An 18,985-nucleotide genomic window follows, 5' to 3' on the forward strand; every position below is an offset into this window, starting at 1 on the left:
AATTTTTATAGTCCATTCATCTGAGCTCAGTACACGAGGTGCTTCAGTTTCTGTAAATTTTAGAATATGTTTCAAAACTTTGTCCATTATCATTAGATGCTGTGCACTCTAACAGGTCTCACTCACGTTTTGTTTTGCATGTGGAGATGGTCCTGTCCTATCTTTGAAAACATTCTGTTGTCAATATCTTCCAGATGAACAGTCACCTAATACTCCAACTTTCCAGGTTGTTCCATCGGGTGCTACAATATCTCTACCTGAAGGAAACTGAAGTAGTCCAGAACCCTGGGCAGTTTGTTGTCCACACTGACCTTCAGGACATCCACTTCCTTGAGTTGACTTAGTCTCTGTGGCAGCTGTTCCTGTAATAGTAGTTATACATATTAGAACGTGATTTAATATTGAATATATTGTGTAATATTAGAACAAAAAAACACCTTCATAAATGTAACATATAACTTGAAAAATTTCAACAGGAAACAATGTATAAACATAAGTGTTGCAATTCAAATTACTGTCTATGCAACATATACATAAACAAAAATCATTATAAAACACACACACAAAAAAGCATACCTTTCTCATCAGCATACAGTAGAACCTTCTCAGGAGTAAGATATGGAAATTCTTCCTCAGATAGAGACTCCAGTGGTTCACCCTCAGATTCATTATTTAAAATCTCATTTAGAGCATTTATAATGTCCGTTATGTGCATAGAAATATGGCCATAACATATTCGTAAGGTCAGACTTGTTTGAACCTGTCTTTCTCATCCCCTGCTGAAAACTGGAACATCAGCCAGAAGTGAAGTAAAAATGAGTTTTGCGATTATTGACCAAACACACTCTAACAATAGGCATGAAACTACATGAAAAATGAGATTGTTATAGCGACTGCGCTGGGCGGGTCAAAACTGACCCATCCACAGTTCTAGGTGAATCTTCATATTTCTCTTTTATGTTATCACCATAAAATGTGAAATGAAGTATAATCACTAATTACATTATTTCATAAAAGTCACAGAAATGTAACACTCTAGGCAATAATACAAAAGAGTGACAAACAAAAAAATTATCAAGTGGGTCACTCGTGGTTCTAGTGTTACGGCATTTCATATGCAAGAGGACGAAATGGTTAGTACTGAAATAAGCTGAAAAATGTAGGATTAATTCTGTCTTGTATTTAAATAATTTTTCTTCGTATAATCTCCTGAGACTTAAGTACTTTATTTTATTTTTCCTCTCTTCTAATATCAGTTAAGAAGTGTGTGTGTGCATAAATATTTGTGTTTGCATAAATATTCCTCAAACTACTCTGAAATGTATTTCAGAGGGTATTTTGGAAGGCACCATGTGTTAGGATTTCTCCTCATTGCAATTGCATATGGACTGAGTGAATAACAGATGATTAACTGCCTTTATGTATACAGAAAATAGCCTAATTTGGTCTTCAGAGTTTCTAAGAGAGCTAAATGCATGAGGCTGAAGAATATTTCTAGATTCTTCACTAATACTGGTTCTTGTATTCTTATAAGGTGACTTTTGTGGGATAATTTGTATCTGTTTTCTCAGGATTATTGTTCCCATCAGTCAAGCAAACCTGTAACCATCCGTGACATCCTCCTTTGTATACATTCAGTCAGTTGAACAAATGGTCTGATCCCTCACACTTTTAACAGTTATCTAAATTTGGCCACACGGATGAATTGGAGTCATCCATCTGTTATGGACCTTGTAAAACTGTTCCATTTTGAATTCCTGATAATTATTATTGTCTTAGTTTACTGTAAAATTATTTTGAATCATTGATAATATAGTACAAGTATGACATTTTTTTTCATTTTGTGAAATCCAGAGTTTTACCTTTCTATGCATCAAATCAAGTTACCAATCTTTGCCCCACTTTGAATTTTTTTAAATATATGATTCATTATTTCTGCAAATCTTTCCTGACAATAATTCATTATTGGTAAGTATCATTTGTGAAAAGTCTGAGGTAGCTATTAGTACTGTTGGTCAGCTCATTAACATAAAATAAGAATGACTAGAATTCCAGCACTGTCCTCTGGTCCAAGTCAGAAGCTATTCTTACTTGGTTTGATGAGTCTCCATCCAAAATTTCATACTTCATTTATCTAGTGTGTCACTTTATCAAATGATTGAATGTTCATACAGTTTTTTCTTTTTTTAAACTCATGGTCCTGAGTTCCACAGACATTATTGTGGAAGAGCCTCCCTTCCAACAGGCAGGTAATAAATTTCTTGGTTTCCCTTGTAGTGCTTGACCCAGGTTTGCTTGAACCAACAGTGCTGACCTATGGAATGCGGTGACACACACTTCCTATTTCCACATCTGTCAAAGGGTGTTAACCATCTCTCCCAACCAGTGTGAATGGTGTTGACAAAATGGAAATGGGGTGAGAGGACAGAGGCAAGTGAAAGAAGAGACTTTGTATACTGTCCAAACACTGTCTTTGGTTGCTCCAGCACTAGTAAAGGATATAGTTTTTGCACATCTGCCTATTATTTGACACTTTATCTCCATGGTAAAACTTCTTCTCCCATAACCCTACCAAATAGTATAGTGAGAGGAGCCCTCCTCTATTCTTATTACAGTGGTTTGCAGAGTATATATGTAGACATATTGCAGTCTTTGTAATAGTGATTTACACTCAAATTTTGTTGATTTACATTTATTTAAGTGATGAACTTTATTTTCTTTCAGGAAAGAAAATCTGATGGTGATAGCGATTCATCAGTCTCTCCTAGAAAGCGAAGACGAAGTGATAATGCAGGTAAGCTGTTTACACGCTACTGCAATGTCTCTGTTATGAGAATTTTGTGAAATGTGATCTACCATACTCAGCAAATGGGAAGTGATTCTCCATTACATAAGTGGCATTTGTCACCCACTTGATAATTCATATTCCTATCCCAGGAAAAAGCAAACAAAAATGTTGTTCATGGTTCATTTTGGGAATTTCTCTTAGAGCTGTCTGCATTCCTGAAATCAGAGGTCATTAGAAGTAAAAATAAATTTCTGTATTTTCTAGAATGTAAAAATTCTCTTCCATGTTTGGCATTTATTCATTACTTCATTCACCTCAAGCCACCTGTGTTAGACTATATATTTGCTGGTGGTTACTTGACACCATGCTGTTTGTTGATCTGCCCATCTAATAACATTATCTACACTCTGCAAACAACTATACAGTTCATAACAGGGGGTACACCTCACTGCCCGTTATTAGGGTTTCTTCCCCAGTTCCATTCGTGTATGGGGTGCAAGAAGAATGATTGTTTTAATGGCTCCACGCAAGCTGTAATTAATCTAACCACCTCCTCAGAATTCCTGTGGAATTGGTATATACGGGGTTGTAATATGTTCTGAGTGGCATAATTTGAATCCAGTTCCTAATACTTAGTAAGCAGGCTTTCTTGGAATAATTCATGTCCATCTTAAAGAGTGTGCTAGCTCATTTTATTAGCAGTTCTGTGATACTCTCCCATGGATCAAACAAACCTGTGACCATTAGTGCCACCCTTCTCTGTACATGTTTAGTATCACCTGTTGGGTCCTATTTGATATGGGTCCCATACACTTCAGCAGTATTTTAGGATGGGTGATTTACAAGCAATCTCCTTTGTAGACTGACTGGATTTCCCTAGTATACTACCAATAAATTGAAGTCTGCTGCGAGCTTTACCCATGACAGAACTTCAACATATTTATATGATAATATTGTATTGCTAAGTTTTTCATTTTGTGAAGTGCACAGTTTTTAATTTCTCAACATTTAAAACAAGGTGCCATTCTTTGCACCAGTTTTAAATCTCATCAGGCTGTAACTGAACATTGATGTCACTTGTGTCACACTGTACTTCTTTACTCTGAGGTGACGAAAGTTGTGGGGTAGCGATAAGCACATATAAAAATGGCATTAGTATTGCATATGCAAGGCATAAAAGGCCAGTACACTGGTGGAGCTGTCATTTGTACGAAGGTCATTCACGTTAAACAGTATCAAGCATGATTCTGGCAACATGATGGGAATTAAGACTTTGAACATGGGAGGGTAGTTAGAATTAGATGTATGGAGCACCCATTTCTGAAATTGTTAAGGAATTAAATAGCCGGCAAACTCGCACCAGGGAAGAACAGCATCTTTTATTTGTTTTTTGTGAAGATGTGAAACCTATTGAAATTCATCAATGAATGAAGGTCCAGTAAGGGGCTGCATGTTTGTCACAGCAGCAAGGCTTCGAATGTAGTAGGAAGTTCACAAATGGTGTGACTTCAGTGGAAGATGCTCCTCGTCTAGGTCAGGCAGGTACAACGATTTGTGACTCCGCCGAACATTGCAGCAGTTGAAGCCATAGTGAAGTGACACTAAATGACAATGCAGCATGTTTAAAGATTAATGGGTCAGTACACCACATTATGCATGATGTTCTCCAGTTTCACAAAGTGTCTGCAAGATGGGTCCCACGGCAGCTGACTCCTGAAATGAGGGAATGACATGTTGATGCTTGTGAAGATCTTCTTGAGCCCTTTGAACAAGAAGGTGATGGCTTCCTTGCAAGAATCATTACTGGGAACAAAACCTGGGTTCACTTCCACCAATGGGAAACGAAGAAAGCCAGCAAGGAATGGTGCCATTCCTCATCACCAAGTGATTTCCATATGTTCAGACTACTGAAAGGCGCGATGGGAGGAAAGAAGTTCTGTTCTGATGAAGTGATGCACCATGCGGTGCATGAATGGGTTGCGTGGACTACCAAAGAATTTTTTTCTAAAGGAATTTATACACTTTGTAAGTGCTGGAGGACTTGCGTTGAGCGTGGGTGAGATTATATTGAAAAGTGATACAGCTTTGTACCATTTCTGCACAGTAAAAAATATAAAAAAAATATTTAAGGTTTTCATTTGACTCACCCTCATACTTACTTTACTCATCTTTTCAGTGGTAAGCAGAGAGTGATTCTTTCCAGATGAAAGGCAAGGCCTTTCATAAAAATCAGTCATGTTGTATACCAGCTGTGCTGTAATTTCCATGTCACGTTTAACCTGAACGTGATCACCAAACAGCTGTTCAGAGACCATCTCAAATTGCCGCAAAGAGCAAAATTGACTACTCAGTTGCAGAATATGCTGCCAAGAAAGTGATACTCAGCTATTACCTCACTTCATAATCCATGGCATCAGAGTTCCCAAGCATTCTCGCCTCATCATTTCCCTCAGCTCCTATATCAGATTCCCTGACATAAGTAGAGGGTTTTGCCTTGTCATTGCTTTCAGTCTCAGAATCCTCCATGTGTCAGTCTTCACTAGCTCCTATCCCAGACACATGTCCACCTCTGCCCATGTCCTGTGCCTTGTCTTTCTCTCTCTTCACTTTCAATTCCTCTCCAACGCAATACTTTTCTGTCCCGCACTTACTCCCATCACACTAAATTGCACACTACATGCAACTTCTTCTTTTCTGCCAATGGCTGGGCCATGTACAGGCTGTTACATTTGAATTCAGACTGCAGGAAGCATTGTTCTTTCTGTGGGAGTTCATTTTTATGTTGCCTAATGTGGACATGCATTAATATCTCCCACAAATGCACAACTGTGATAAGAAAGGACTTCCAGTCTCTTTAAGAGTCACAGTTGCTATAATTAAAAAACTGCCTGATTCTAAGACTTATCTTGGGATCCATTCAAAGTAAAATTCTCAAACACAGTTCAAAATGAAGGTAATGCCATATACTTTTTTGTGGTAGTTTTGTGCTATTTTAAGGACTTACATATATCATAATTTTCATCATGATTAACATTTTTTCCAATAACACAATTTTAAATGGAATAAAAAGTGTTTTATATAATTCAGCATTGATTTAAAAACAATGTTAGTAAACTTTCTATGGTACCTTCAATGAAGGGTTATAGACAAAATAAAAAGGAATCGAAATAGTGGCAAATGCTGCTGAGTGCACTATGGTGTATTACACAACCTCCATGAATCATGATGACACCATCATTGATAGACTGCTGTTCGTTTCACTGTGGGAGGATGCTGAGAAGTGGCACCTGAAGAAACGACCTTCTTTTTGTTCCCATGATCAATGACCAGATGGCATGAGAAGGAAAGAGGCTTTCCTTCTCATTCTGTCTGGTAAGCCTCCCATTATCTGGGGTTCAGGCTGACTTTTCTGAACTCTGCGTCTTTTCCTAAATCTCTCTCTAGTCCTTATCCTTCACAACACATCCTTCCCCTTGAACACTTCTGCCAGGAGGAGGAGCCACTGGCTCCAAAAACTAGCAAAAATAATACCTTTATTGAAACTTCCTGACAGATTAAAACTGTGCGCTGGATCAAGACTCGAACTCGGGACCTTTGCCTTTCACTGAAAAGTGCTCTACCATCTGAGCTATGCAAGCATGACTGACACCCCGTTCTCACAGCTTTACTTCCGCCAGTATCTCGTCTCCAGTAAAGCTGTGAGAATGGCCTGGATTCCTGCCCTCCTCCCTCCCCTTTCCCCTACACGTTGTCTGGTTCTTTGTGCCATTTTGTTTCACCTTTCCACATGTCTTCTTCCACTGGTGTTGTCACAGTCATACTGTGGTGTGGGGACAGGGATGGGTTGGCAGCAGGGCTGGGGCATCATCATGTCTAGCACCTTAGAGATTCCACCTGCTGTCACCTTCTACAACATCCCTCATGTTCTTCAATTTCCCTACCATCTCATCATTTGTTTCATCTCTTTCTTTGCGTGTTTTCCTTTAGCATTTATTGCCCTGTGTCATTTGTGTTGTTTCTTGTAACCCAAACAGACCTTCCCTGAGGTTGGATTCAAACAGCTTTTCCATTCTTCTGCTAAGAATTAGTGTTAGTATTTTGCAGCCATGAAATACTCTCACTTGTCAGTACCTGCTTTCTTTGAAAATGGAATCATTACACTCTTCTTGTAGTCTCAGGGTATTTCACCTGTCTCGTACACCTTGCTCATCAGATGGAATAGTTCTATTTTGTCAAGGCTGCTCTCCCAAGGCTATCAGTAATTCTGATTGGATGTTGTGTACCCCAGGGACCTTGGTTTGACCCGGGTCCTTCATTGCTCTGTCAAATTCCTCCTGCTGTATCATATCTCCCATACCATCTTCTGTCTACTGTTTCCATAAAGTTGCTTACAGCTTCACCTCCTATGTATAGACCCTCTATTATACTCCTTGCAGTATTACCTTCTTTATTTAGTAGTTTCTGTCTATCTCAGTTCTTGATATTCATACAGCTGCTAATGTTACCTCCAAAGACCTCTTAAATTTTCCTGTTGGCAGTGTTTATCTCTCACCTTGTGATATATGCTTCTAAATCCTTAAATTTGAACTCTAGCCTTTCCTGCTTAGCAATTTTATACTGCCTGTCACTCCTTTGTAGATGTCTGTGTTCACTTTTATATGCTTCATTTGCTGCATTTTTATATTTCCTTTCTTTTATCAATTAAATTCTGTTCTCTTCTGTTGTCCAAAGATTTCTACTAAGCCTTGTCTTGTTACATAACTGATCTTCTGCTGCCTTCACCATTTCATATCCCATATTCATTTGTTCTGCTGCTGCAGGGATGGGCAATAACTTTGGCTTGGAGCCATTCTTATGTAGGCAGAGGTTAGCAGAAGGTCACACCTTTTAAAATGATGGCATGCAGTAGCCCACTTTGCAGTTCAGAAAAGTTATAAATTGTTGCAAAAAATTCTGCCTTGGGAGGCCAGACAAAAACCACTAGTGGGCCACTGTTTGTCCACACCTGTTCTGTGTTCCTTTCCCCAGTCCTATTGTGTTCCTTTCCTCTGTCCTAGTCAGTAATTACCTAATGCTCTGTCCATAACTTACAATGACCTCTGGCTCTTTCAGCTTATTCACATACCATCTCCATAATTTCCTACCTTTTTGCCATTTCTTCAGTTACAATCTACGGTATATAATCAGTATATTCTGGTCAATCTGCATGTGCACCTTGATATATCTTAAAATCTGGACCCATAATTCAGTCTCTCTCTCAAAATTATATAATCAATCTGAAACCTGATGGTGTCTGCAACTCTTCAGTGTCTGTAACCTTCTTTCATGATTCTTAAACCAAGTTTTAGTGATGATTAAATTGTGGTCTGTGCAACAATCTACCAGGCAGCTTCCTCTTTCATTTCTTTCCCTAGTTCACATTTTCCTTCTATTTTTCCTACTGTTGTATTCCCATCCACCATCACAATTAAATTTCTGTATCACTTAACTGTCCAAATAAGTTCGTTTGTTTCACCACACATTTCTTCAATTGCTCCATCTGCAGAGCTAGTGGGATTGTAAGCTTCGGATACAGCGATGGGTTTTGGCTTCATGTATCTTGTCTACAGTAATCTGTTAACAATGTTGTTCATAGTGGCTTGCTTGAATTGTTGTTTGTTGTTTTCTTATTCATTATTACATCTACTCCTACATTACTTTATTTGATTTATATTTCCAGCCCTATATTCATCTGGCTAGAAGTCCTGTTCCTCTCGCCACTGAACTTCAATAATTCCCATTATATTCTAATTTTAAGCTATACATTTACTTCCTTAAATTTTCAGGCATCCCTCCCAGCTTAGGGACACAATTTACCATCCTCCAACATGTAGAATATCAGTTGTGTTTCTCCTGACAACATTCTCCAAAGCAGTCCCTACTTAGAAATCCACATGGGGGATCATTTACATGTGTGGGATGTTTTACTCAAGAAGATGCCATCGTTTAACTGTAGAGTAAAGTTGCATGGCCTAAGGACAAATTACGGCTGTAGTTTCCTTTTGCATGATGCTGTTCACTGTACCAGCACTGCAAGGCCATGTAAGTTGGTGTCACAAGGCCAGAACAGTCACTTGCCCAGACTGTTGCACCTTCAAATACCAAAAAGGGTGCTGCACTCCCCTTCAGCAACCACACTTTCGTCTAATCTCTGAGCAAATACTCCTTCGTGGTTGCATCTATGGTACGGCTGCCTGATACCACTGAGGCATGCAAAATCCCAAAGAAAATGTACTTGGCGACTCTTAGAATGGATCATGTTTGTTTTGTCACACACACACACACACACACACACACACACACACACACACACACACACACACACACACACACACACGCTTATGTTCATTCAGGTGGACACAAGAAAGTCTTTTCATTGTGCCTGTCTGCAGCTCAACAAGTCATCTTTATGGTGGATAGCAATCCATCTTCTTCAGAATATTGTTAATATTCCAACTTGGGTTTTCTGCTGTTCAATTAGTGCCATTTTATTCCATGATGAGACATACTTAGTTTGTCTTTCATTTGTCATGTATTTTTGCCTAAATTTTGACAGTATCTCAAAATTGATCAGTTTTTTTCCCCGATGATCAGGAGCCCAACAACCAGCCAGAGAGGAGACTGGTGGTGAGAGAGGAGAGGAAGAAGAAAAAGAAGAATTAGGAGAAAAAGAAGCAGTAATGGTGAGTTTTGTCAATAGCATATGGTTACCCCCACAATCATTCCTGTTTTCCTTTCAGGGCACTCAGTTTTCATGTGCATGGAGCTCCAAGCGATGACAATAGACCTTCATTTTGTGTGCTGATATCCATTTCTCTAACTATTTTTTTCATCTGAGACTAAATGTCCCCCTGCAGAAGTGCATTATTTCTGGTAAGTCACAATTTATGTCATCAATTAATTTCCTTTCTACATACACCACCCACCTTCTGAACTAATAGTGGTGTTCAATATGTGTTTTTGTACACTGGTAACTACAAACTACAGTCCCTGCCAAATGTATGCAGCACATTTACTGTGGAGCCAATGGAACCAATGACAATTAGAAGTTCCTGTCTTGGTGTGCCTCATTGTGCTACCTCCAAGTTATTTGCCAGCACTACCCCATTGTGACGTTTGCCTGCTTTATTTCTTCTTTGATAGTTCTTGGAGTCAAAGTATTGCGTTGTTACACTGGCTGAGAAATTGGGGATGGAAGTTAAACACTGAGTACTGTAAATGATGTAGCCTACAGTTGCACAGTTGCCTTTCACAGTGCACTGTTCACAACCCCCTAATATTACACAGTTCATATGTCCAGTTTGCTATTGGTTACCTTTTGATAAGCTTCACTAATAGTTTGCAGGCAGACATCAGCATACTGCTACAATAGTTCACCACTGAACATCTATGAGCAGTAAAAACCCAACCACACAGTTCATGCAGAATAATATGGTATGTGTGACACTATTGAACAGACACTGTCATTATTTTAACACATGCCTATTTGTGTTGCACTAATTTCATGGTTAAGATAATGCATTGTTGTTGATCTAACCAATATAAGTGTCTCGTTTAAAAATCGACCATGGTCTGATTGTCTCGGGACTAAAAATTGGGTCTTTATATATCCTCACAATAATAGATACTATAAGTATACTTAGTTTGAGGTTTGTTACAGAAATGACAATTAAAACCTAACTCATTCAATTAACTGAGTCTATTCAAAAATTCCAGGTTTTTTAACAATTTCTTCTACCAGAAAGGTCAGGCCAAATTATTTTTTATATAATGAAATTAACAGAAATAATTATAGAAACAATACTTTTGGCAAACCTGGTAATTGCTTGGGAAACAATCAAGGGCTGGCTTTGCTAATATGTTATCGAATGATGACTGAGACACATCAGTATACCAGGAATGAGTTCACTGACCAACTTACTGAGGAAATGGGTAAGAGTGAATTAATAGATGTCAGAATAGTTGGTACTGACATAAGAAACAAGGAAGCTTGTAATGCTGAAGGCTTGGGATAGGGATTGCTAAACTTCTACTGCCCCTTATAGTTTGAGAATGGATGCAAAAAGCACTACCAACCTTTGTGGAAAATATGTTATCACTTTATGCAGATTGGAATGTCCACACTGGGTTTGCTCTTGATTTTATCTTACAGTGAGAGAACACTCCTCACCCTGGCTCATACATTGACAAGTTATTCTATTGTGTCTGACCCGAGGAGAGAGACCACAATAGGTCCTTGTGGGTTCTCTGTCTGGAACTTCCCTACACAGCAGACACTCACAAACAGTATCCCAGTTTCATAAAAAATTAACTTTTGTTTAAGGAAAAATAAACCAAGAGAGCATGTTAAATATCAGGATATTTGTACCTACCTGATATTAGTCAATTAATGAATTACAGTAATTTTATTGTGCATGTTGTTACCTGAAACAAATCTGAACAAGTCTCATGTAGGGATTTTGTACTGTTTGATGTTCAATGGTAGATTTGACCACTGTTTTCTTCCAAGATCTCAATTCCAGCTGTCCTCAGGCAGAGTGTCAGTCAACCTGTTGCCCACTCTCTATGGACCACGATTTCTCTGTCAGCATGTGAGCCCCATAGCCTTTGATTTCCCCCCTGCGGGTCCGGGGATTAGAATAGGCCCGCGGTATTCCTGCCTGTCGTAAGAGGCGACTAAAAGGAGTCCATCCCCCTCACGGGGGTAGTTCGCGCCTGCGTCCGGAGACGGACGGTTCCACGACCTATCATCGTGGTCCTTTTGGTTTTTTCACTTCTCGTTTCTTCCTTCCTTTTGTTGGTTCCTTTCTTTGCTCTTCTCCACCTCACTGTCTTCCTTACTCTTTCCCTTGCCTTCTCCTTGCCTTCTCCTTGCCTTCTCATTGCCTTTTTCTCCTTGCCTTCTCATTGCCTTTTTCTCCTTGCCTTCTCATTGCCTTTTTCTCCTTGCCTTCTCATTGCCTTTTTCTCCTTGCCTTCTCATTGCCTTTTTCTCCTTGCCTTCTCATTGCCTTCTTCTCCTTGCCTTCTCATTGCCTTCTTCTCCTTGCCTTCTCATTGCCTTCTTCCCCTTGCTTTCTCATTGCCTTCTTCTCCTTGCCTTCTCTGGTCTCCGCCTCGGCGTTTGAGACAGTCTGTCCTCTTTCTCCCTCTCTCTCTTCTTTTTCCTCTTCTTCCTTCCTCCCTGTGCGTGCCTGAAGGCCGACCCACGCGTTCGCACGCGTAGCCGGTGACGGGGTAACGCGTAAGTCCCCGCCCTGGGTAGACATGTAAGGCACGCGCGTACCCCCTGGTAAAGGCCAGGCCCGGGGAGGGGTGATTGCCTGAGCTGATACCTTCTGACCATGCCAATTGGTCCCTCCGTCTGTTTCTCGGGAGGTGTGACCTGAGGTGTAAACATTCACCTAAGGCGGGAGTGCCCTCTGAGAGGGTCCCCACAAGGAAGGAGCGCGCCATCGGAGACGCTGGCAATCATGGGGGATTCCTCCGCAATGGATTCTACTCCATCTCTTTCGACTTCGACCCAAAAACGGAAACGTGACCAGCCAACAGTGACAAAAGTACTACCGCCTGCCCCACAGTTCCTCGTAGTTTCTCGAACTGAGGACGGAAAGGATTTTTCCTCTGTCAACCCTTTCGTTATTCAGAAGGGCGTAGATGCCATAGCCGGATCTGTCAAATCCTGTACCAGGTTGCGTAACGGCACCTTATTACTAGAAACTGAGAATGCCTTTCAGGCACAAAAACTGCTTCGGGCCACCCTCCTGTACACGTTCCCTGTCCGGGTGGAGGCCCACCGAACTTTGAATTCGTCTCGTGGTGTGGTCTATACTGGCTCCCTCGACGGATTGACTGACGAGGAGCTTCAATCATTCCTCGCTGAGCAGGGCGTGACGGCTGTCCATAGGGTCATGAAAAAGGTCAACAATGACCTTGTACCGACCCGGACAATTTTCTTGACCTTCGATAGTGTTAAGCTGCCATCACGCATCAAGGCGGGCTACGAGGTTATTTCTGTTCGCCCCTATATCCCGACACCTACGTGCTGCTACCAGTGTCAGCGTTTCAATCACACTCGACAGTCTTGTTCCAATGCGGCTAAATGTGTCACCTGTGGCAGGGATGCCCATGAGGGTGACTGTCCACCTCCGTCTCCTCGTTGTGTGAACTGTCAGGGTGACCATGCCGCATCCTCCCGCGACTGTCCTGTCTATAAGGAAGAACGCTGTATCCAGGAAATTCGGGTCAAAGAGAAAGTGTCCACCTCGGCTGCTCGCAAGCTATTGGCTAGTAGGAAGCCCACGCTGCTCCCAGCGGGGAAATACAGTACTGTCCTCGCCTCTCCTCGGACTACCCGGGAGGTAGCAACCCAGACATGCGATCTGACCTTCAGCACCACGGTCGTCCGTTCGGCCAGTGCTAAGATCGCGCGGTCGACGTCTCCTCTTACTCCCATCACCCCACAGACACGAGCACCTTCCTCAGCTTCTGCTAAGACGAAGACATCGAAGTCAGATGCACGGGCCTTCAAGAAGGAACCATCCCGTGCAGACTTCCTCCGTACCTCGACCTCCCAGCCTTCGGCCGGTACTTCCACTACACGTCCTTCCAAAAAGGCGCATAGGAAGCACAGTTCTCCTTCCCCGCCACGGCGCATTTCTTCTCTTGCGCCACCCAGCGGCTGCCGTCCCAGGCCGTCATCCGTTTCGCCTGGCCGCACCGCTGGTCGCCGTACATCTGGCAGTTCACTGGCGGAGGAAGCTCCCCCTCCCGGCCATCCTCCCGAGATGGCCGATGACCCTATAGACCCAATGGACGATGACTGTCCGCCTACTGATAGCGGCGGCAGTGCTCGCTCGAAGCCAGGCCCTAAGCGGCCTTCGAGGTGACCACTTCTCTCATCTTTCCTTTCTTACGATGGCACTTATTCATTGGAATATTCGCAGCATTCGCTCCAACCGAGAGGACTTGAAGTTGCTGCTCCGCTTGCACCGTCCGCTTGTCGTAGCCCTCCAGGAAACGAAGCTACGCCCATGCGATCAAATTGCCTTGGCACACTACACCTCTGTGCGTTTTGACCTACCCCCTGTGGTAGGTATCCCAGCTCATGGAGGGGTTATGTTGCTGGTCCGGGATGATATTTACTACGATCCCATCACGTTGCACACCGGAGTGCAGGCAGTTGCCATCCGCATTACTCTCCCCACTTTTACGTTTTCCTTTTGTACCGTTTACACTCCATCATCTGCCGTTACCAGGGCAGACGTGATGCAACTTATTGCTCAGCTACCTGCACCATTTTTGTTAACTGGAGACTTCAATGCCCACCATCCCCTTTGGGGCTCTCCAGCATCTGGCCCAAGGGGCTCCTTGTTAGCAGACCTTTTCAACCAGCTCGATCTTGTCTGCCTCAATACTGGCGCCCCTACTTTTCTTTCGGACACATCTCACACCTATTCCCATTTAGACCTCTCTATATGTACTCCCCAACTTGCACGCCGGTTTGAGTGGTATGCACTTTCTGATACATATTCGAGCGACCACTTCCCGTGTGTTATCCATCTCCTGCAGCATACCCCCTCTCCGTGCTTCTCTAATTGGACCATCTCCAAGGCAGACTGGGGGCTCTTCTCTTCCAGGGCGACCTTTCAGGATCAAACCTTTACAAGCTGCGATCGTCAGGTCGCACACCTCACGGAAGTCATTCTCGCTGCTGCTGAATATTCCATCCCTCATCCTCCTTCTTCTCCACGTCGCGTACCGGTCCCCTGGTGGACCGCAGCATGTAGAGACGCTTTACGTGCTCGTCGACGTACTTTACGCACTTTTAAACGCCACCCTACAGTGGCGAATTGTATCAATTATAAACGATTACGTGCTCAGTGTCGTCGTATTATCAAAGAAAGCAAGAAAGCCAGCTGGGCTGCTTTCACAAGCACCTTCAACAGTTTTACTCCTTCTTCTGTTGTCTGGGGTAGCCTGCGCCGGCTATCTGGCACTAAGGTCCACTCACCAGTTTCTGGCTTGAAGGTCGCGAATGACGTCCTTGTGGCCCCTGAAGCTGTCTCCAATGCCTTCGGCCGCTTTTTCGCAGAGGTTTCGAGCTCCGCTCATTACCACCCTGCCTTCCTCCCCCGCAAACAGGCAGAGGAGGCTAGGCCACCTAACTTCCGCTCCTCGAATTATGAAAGTTATAATGCCCCATTCACCATGCGGGAACTCGAAAACGCACTTGGCCGATCACGGTCCTCTGCTCCAGGGCCAGATTCTATTCATATTCAGATGCTGAAGAACCTTTCTCCTGCGGGTAAAGGTTTTCTTCTTCGTACATACAATCGCATCTGGATTGAGGGACATGTTCCCGCATGCTGGCGTGAGTCTATTGTTGTCCCGATTCCTAAGCTGGGGAAGGACAAGCACTTGCCTTCCAGTTATCGACCTATCTCGCTTACCAGCTGTGTCTGTAAAGTGATGGAGCGAATGGTTAACTCTCGATTGGTTTGGCTGCTCGAGTCTCGACGCCTACTTACCAATGTACAATGTGGATTTCGTAGGCGCCGCTCTGCTGTTGACCATCTGGTTACCTTGTCGACCTTCATTATGAATAACTTCTTGCGGAAGCGCCCGACCGCGGCTGTGTTCTTTGATTTGGAGAAGGCTTACGACACCTGTTGGAAGGCGGGCATCCTCCGCACCATGCATACATGGGGCCTTCGCGGTCGCCTCCCTCTTTTTATTCGTTCCTTTTTAATGGATCGACAGTTCAGGGTACGTGTGGGTTCTGTCCTGTCCGACACCTTTCGCCAGGAGAATGGGGTGCCACAGGGCTCAGTTTTGAGCGTCGCTCTCTTCGCCATCGCGATCAATCCAATAATGGATTGCCTCCCAGCTGATGTATCAGGCTCCCTTTTCGTGGACGATTTTACCATCTATTGCAGCGCGCAGTGTACACGTGTCCTGGAGCGCTGTCTTCAGCGTTCTCTTGACCGTCTTTACTCCTGGAGTGTCGCCAATGGCTTCCGTTTCTCTGCCGAGAAGACGGTCTGTATTAACTTCTGGCGATACAAAGAGTTTCTCCCACCGTCCTTAAGACTCGGTCCCGTTGCTCTCCCAATCGTGGAGACAACCAAATTTTTAGGCCTTACATTTGACAGGAAACTTAGCTGGTCTCCACATGTGTCATATTTGGCCGCCCGTTGTACCCGTTCTTTAAATGTCCTCCGTGTTCTCAGTGGTCTGTCGTGGGGAGCGGATCGAACCGTCCTACTTCGTCTATATCGGTCGATCGTCCGTTCCAAGCTGGATTATGGGAGCTTCGTATACTCCTCTGCACGGCCATCCATCTTAAGCCACCTCAACTCCATGCAACATCGGGGTTTACGACTTGCGATCGGAGCATTTTATACCAGTCCCGTAGAGAGTCTTCATGCTGACGCTGGCGAATTGCCACTCACCTACCGGCGCGATATACTGCTTTGTCGGTATGCCTGTCGGCTACTGTCAATGCCCGACCATCCGTCTTATCGTTCCTTTTTTGACGACTCTCTTGACCGTCAATACGGGTTGTATGTCTCTGCCCTGCTACCCCCTGGCGTTCGCTTTCGTCGCCTCCTTCAACACCTTACTTTTTCCCTCCCTGCAACCTTTCGAGTGGGCGAGAGCCGCACGCCACCTTGGCTCCAGGCTCAGGTCCGCGTTCACCTTGACCTCAGCTCGCTCCCAAAAGAGGTCACCCCCGGTTCGGTCTACCACTTCCGTTTTTTGGAACTTCGTTCGAAGTTCATCGACATGACTTTCATTTATACAGATGGCTGTAAGACCAATGACGGGGTCGGGTGTTCCTTTATTGTCGAGGCACAAAGTTTCAAATACCGGCTCCATGGCCATTGTTCGGTCTTCACAGCTGAGCTCTTTGCCCTCTACCAGGCTGTTCTTTACATCTGCCGCCACCGACATTCTGCTTATGTCATCTGCTCAGATTCCCTGAGCGCCATCCAGAGCCTCAGTGATCCGTACCCGGTTCACCCTTTCGTACACCGGATCCAACGCTCTCTTCAGCAGCTGGTGGACGTCGGTTCTCCAGTTAGCTTTATGTGGGTTCCGGGCCATGTCGGTATCCCTGGGAACGAAGCTGCAGATGCCGCGGCCAAGGCTGCGGTCCTCCAGCCTCGAACAGCTTCTTGTTTCGTCCCTTCGTCCGATTTTAGTAGGGTGATTTGTCGGCGCATCTTATCTCTGTGGCATGCCGATTGGGCTGCACTTACCGACAACAAGCTTCGGGCCTTAAAACCTCTTCCCGTGGCTTGGACGTCCTCCTCACGCCCTTCTCGGCGGGAGGAGGTCGTTTTAGCCCGGTTAAGAATTGGACACTGCCGGTTCAACCATCGCCATCTGCTGACGGCTGCGCCGGCGCCGTTCTGCCCAGGTGGGCACTTGCTGACGGTTAGACACATTTTAATGTCCTGTCCAGATCTTAACACACTGCGCCTCGATCTTAACCTGCCAAATACTTTCGATGCCATTTTAGCGGATGACCCACGAGCAGCTGCTCGTGTTCTTCGTTTTATCAATTTGACACACCTCGCTAAGGACATTTGATGATGCTGTTTTTTAATCCTATGCCTGTCAGTCTGTCTTTTATCGTGTTTTCCCTTTTAGTTGTTGTGGTCAACTTGTGCCTCGCGGTGCATTCTTAGAGTAGTCAGGGCGCTAATGACCATTGAAATTGTGCGCCCTAAAACCACAAAAAAAAAAAAAAAAAAAAAAAAAAATAGCCTTTGATTTGGGCACCACCTGAAACAGTATCCTCAACAACAGAGTTCTTCAAATAATCATTATTTCTTCTGTTGTAAGAAGAAAGTAACCCTGGCAAAGTTTTCCAGTTTTGTGGTAATTCTTCCTGTCTATTCTTCATTAATATAGAATGCCAAAGGAAAATGTTGCACCTCAGAAGAATGTTGTTATTGCCAAGTTACTACTGTTTGTAATATTCCACAGATGCTGCAAATGCTCAGTTGTTTTAAATTGCATTTTCACTGTATTTACTTTTACTTCCATCAATGAAATCTGTGTATACACACTCAGCAATACTTCCATGAATGGCACTATCTACTAAAAGAAGTCCTTTGGTCAATATTTATCACATTAGAAACTTTTATCTCAGATGGACATTATCTTTTACACTAGAAAATACTGGAAAATTGCTTTTTAACAAATTAACCATGTACTGGTAACTAATTTTTCACTCAACTGCAGTTATCATTGTCCAGTCCCCAAAACTGTTTCAGCTTAACTTCAGTTATTCTTTCTTATTAAATGTTTTTTGAACACCAAAATTCTGATACTAATACTGCTGATTTTGAGGTGACAGGGAAATGTACAGTAAGAGAGAAAAAATGCAACAGTAATGGCAGGTTGCCCAGTTATGTTCAGAGATTTCTTTTAAATCACTGATTTTGTTTGTTGTGACCCATGAAGCAGTGTGTAAAACAGTCAAGAAGGCCAGTGGAGAAATAGCAGGTAAGTAGCTGTTAGTATATCACTTGGCAATGAATTGACATTGCTTATTTTCCTTATGATGGTTGTAGAGGTATTACAGGCAAAGTTTAAACAGATTGCTAGTTGTGCTCTGGAGAAATAGGTGCCTATTAAGTGAATTAAAGTTGGGAAAGACCTACTGGGCTTTAATAACGAAATCAGGAAAATACTGAAGCAAAGATTAGTCGAAAGATTCATGTGTCTATGAAAAGATGTGTGTGTGAAGTGTGCAACTACTACCACAGTCACATTGTAGCAAAAAAGATGTCAGGGGATCTAAGAAAATACTGGTTCTATGTAAAATCAGTGTCTAGGGTTAAAGCTTCTTTGCAGTCATTCATTGACCAGTTCGGTGTGGCAGTGTAAGATAGCAAAATAAAAGCTGAAATTTTGAATTTTGTGTTGAAGTAAGCATTCATGCAGTAGAATTGTACAAACACACCATTGCTTGATCATCACACAATGTCCCATATGGATAACATAGTAGTAAGCATCCCAAGTGTAGATAAACAACTGAAAGGGTTGAAAACAAAGAAGTCATCAGGTCGAGGTTGAATCCCAATTTGGTTTTACAAAGAGTATATTATGGAATTGGCACTTTGCTTAGCTTAGCTATGATTT

General features: G+C 43.1%; 1 protein-coding gene across 1 annotated transcript in view; it reads left to right on the forward strand.

Annotated features, from left to right (window-relative positions):
• The window catches only part of LOC124605870 (clumping factor A-like), a 186,690-nt gene that overhangs the window by 111,449 nt on the left and 56,256 nt on the right, over nucleotides 1-18,985 (forward strand). Inside the window, exon 3 of the mRNA XM_047137817.1 lies at nucleotides 9,422-9,510. Coding sequence (XP_046993773.1) covers nucleotides 9,422-9,510 — 89 coding nt within the window. The remainder of the gene's footprint in view (nucleotides 1-9,421; nucleotides 9,511-18,985) is intronic.

The sequence above is a fragment of the Schistocerca americana genome, chromosome 3 (assembly GCF_021461395.2).
Source record: "Schistocerca americana isolate TAMUIC-IGC-003095 chromosome 3, iqSchAmer2.1, whole genome shotgun sequence".
Classification (NCBI taxonomy): domain Eukaryota; kingdom Metazoa; phylum Arthropoda; class Insecta; order Orthoptera; family Acrididae; genus Schistocerca; species Schistocerca americana.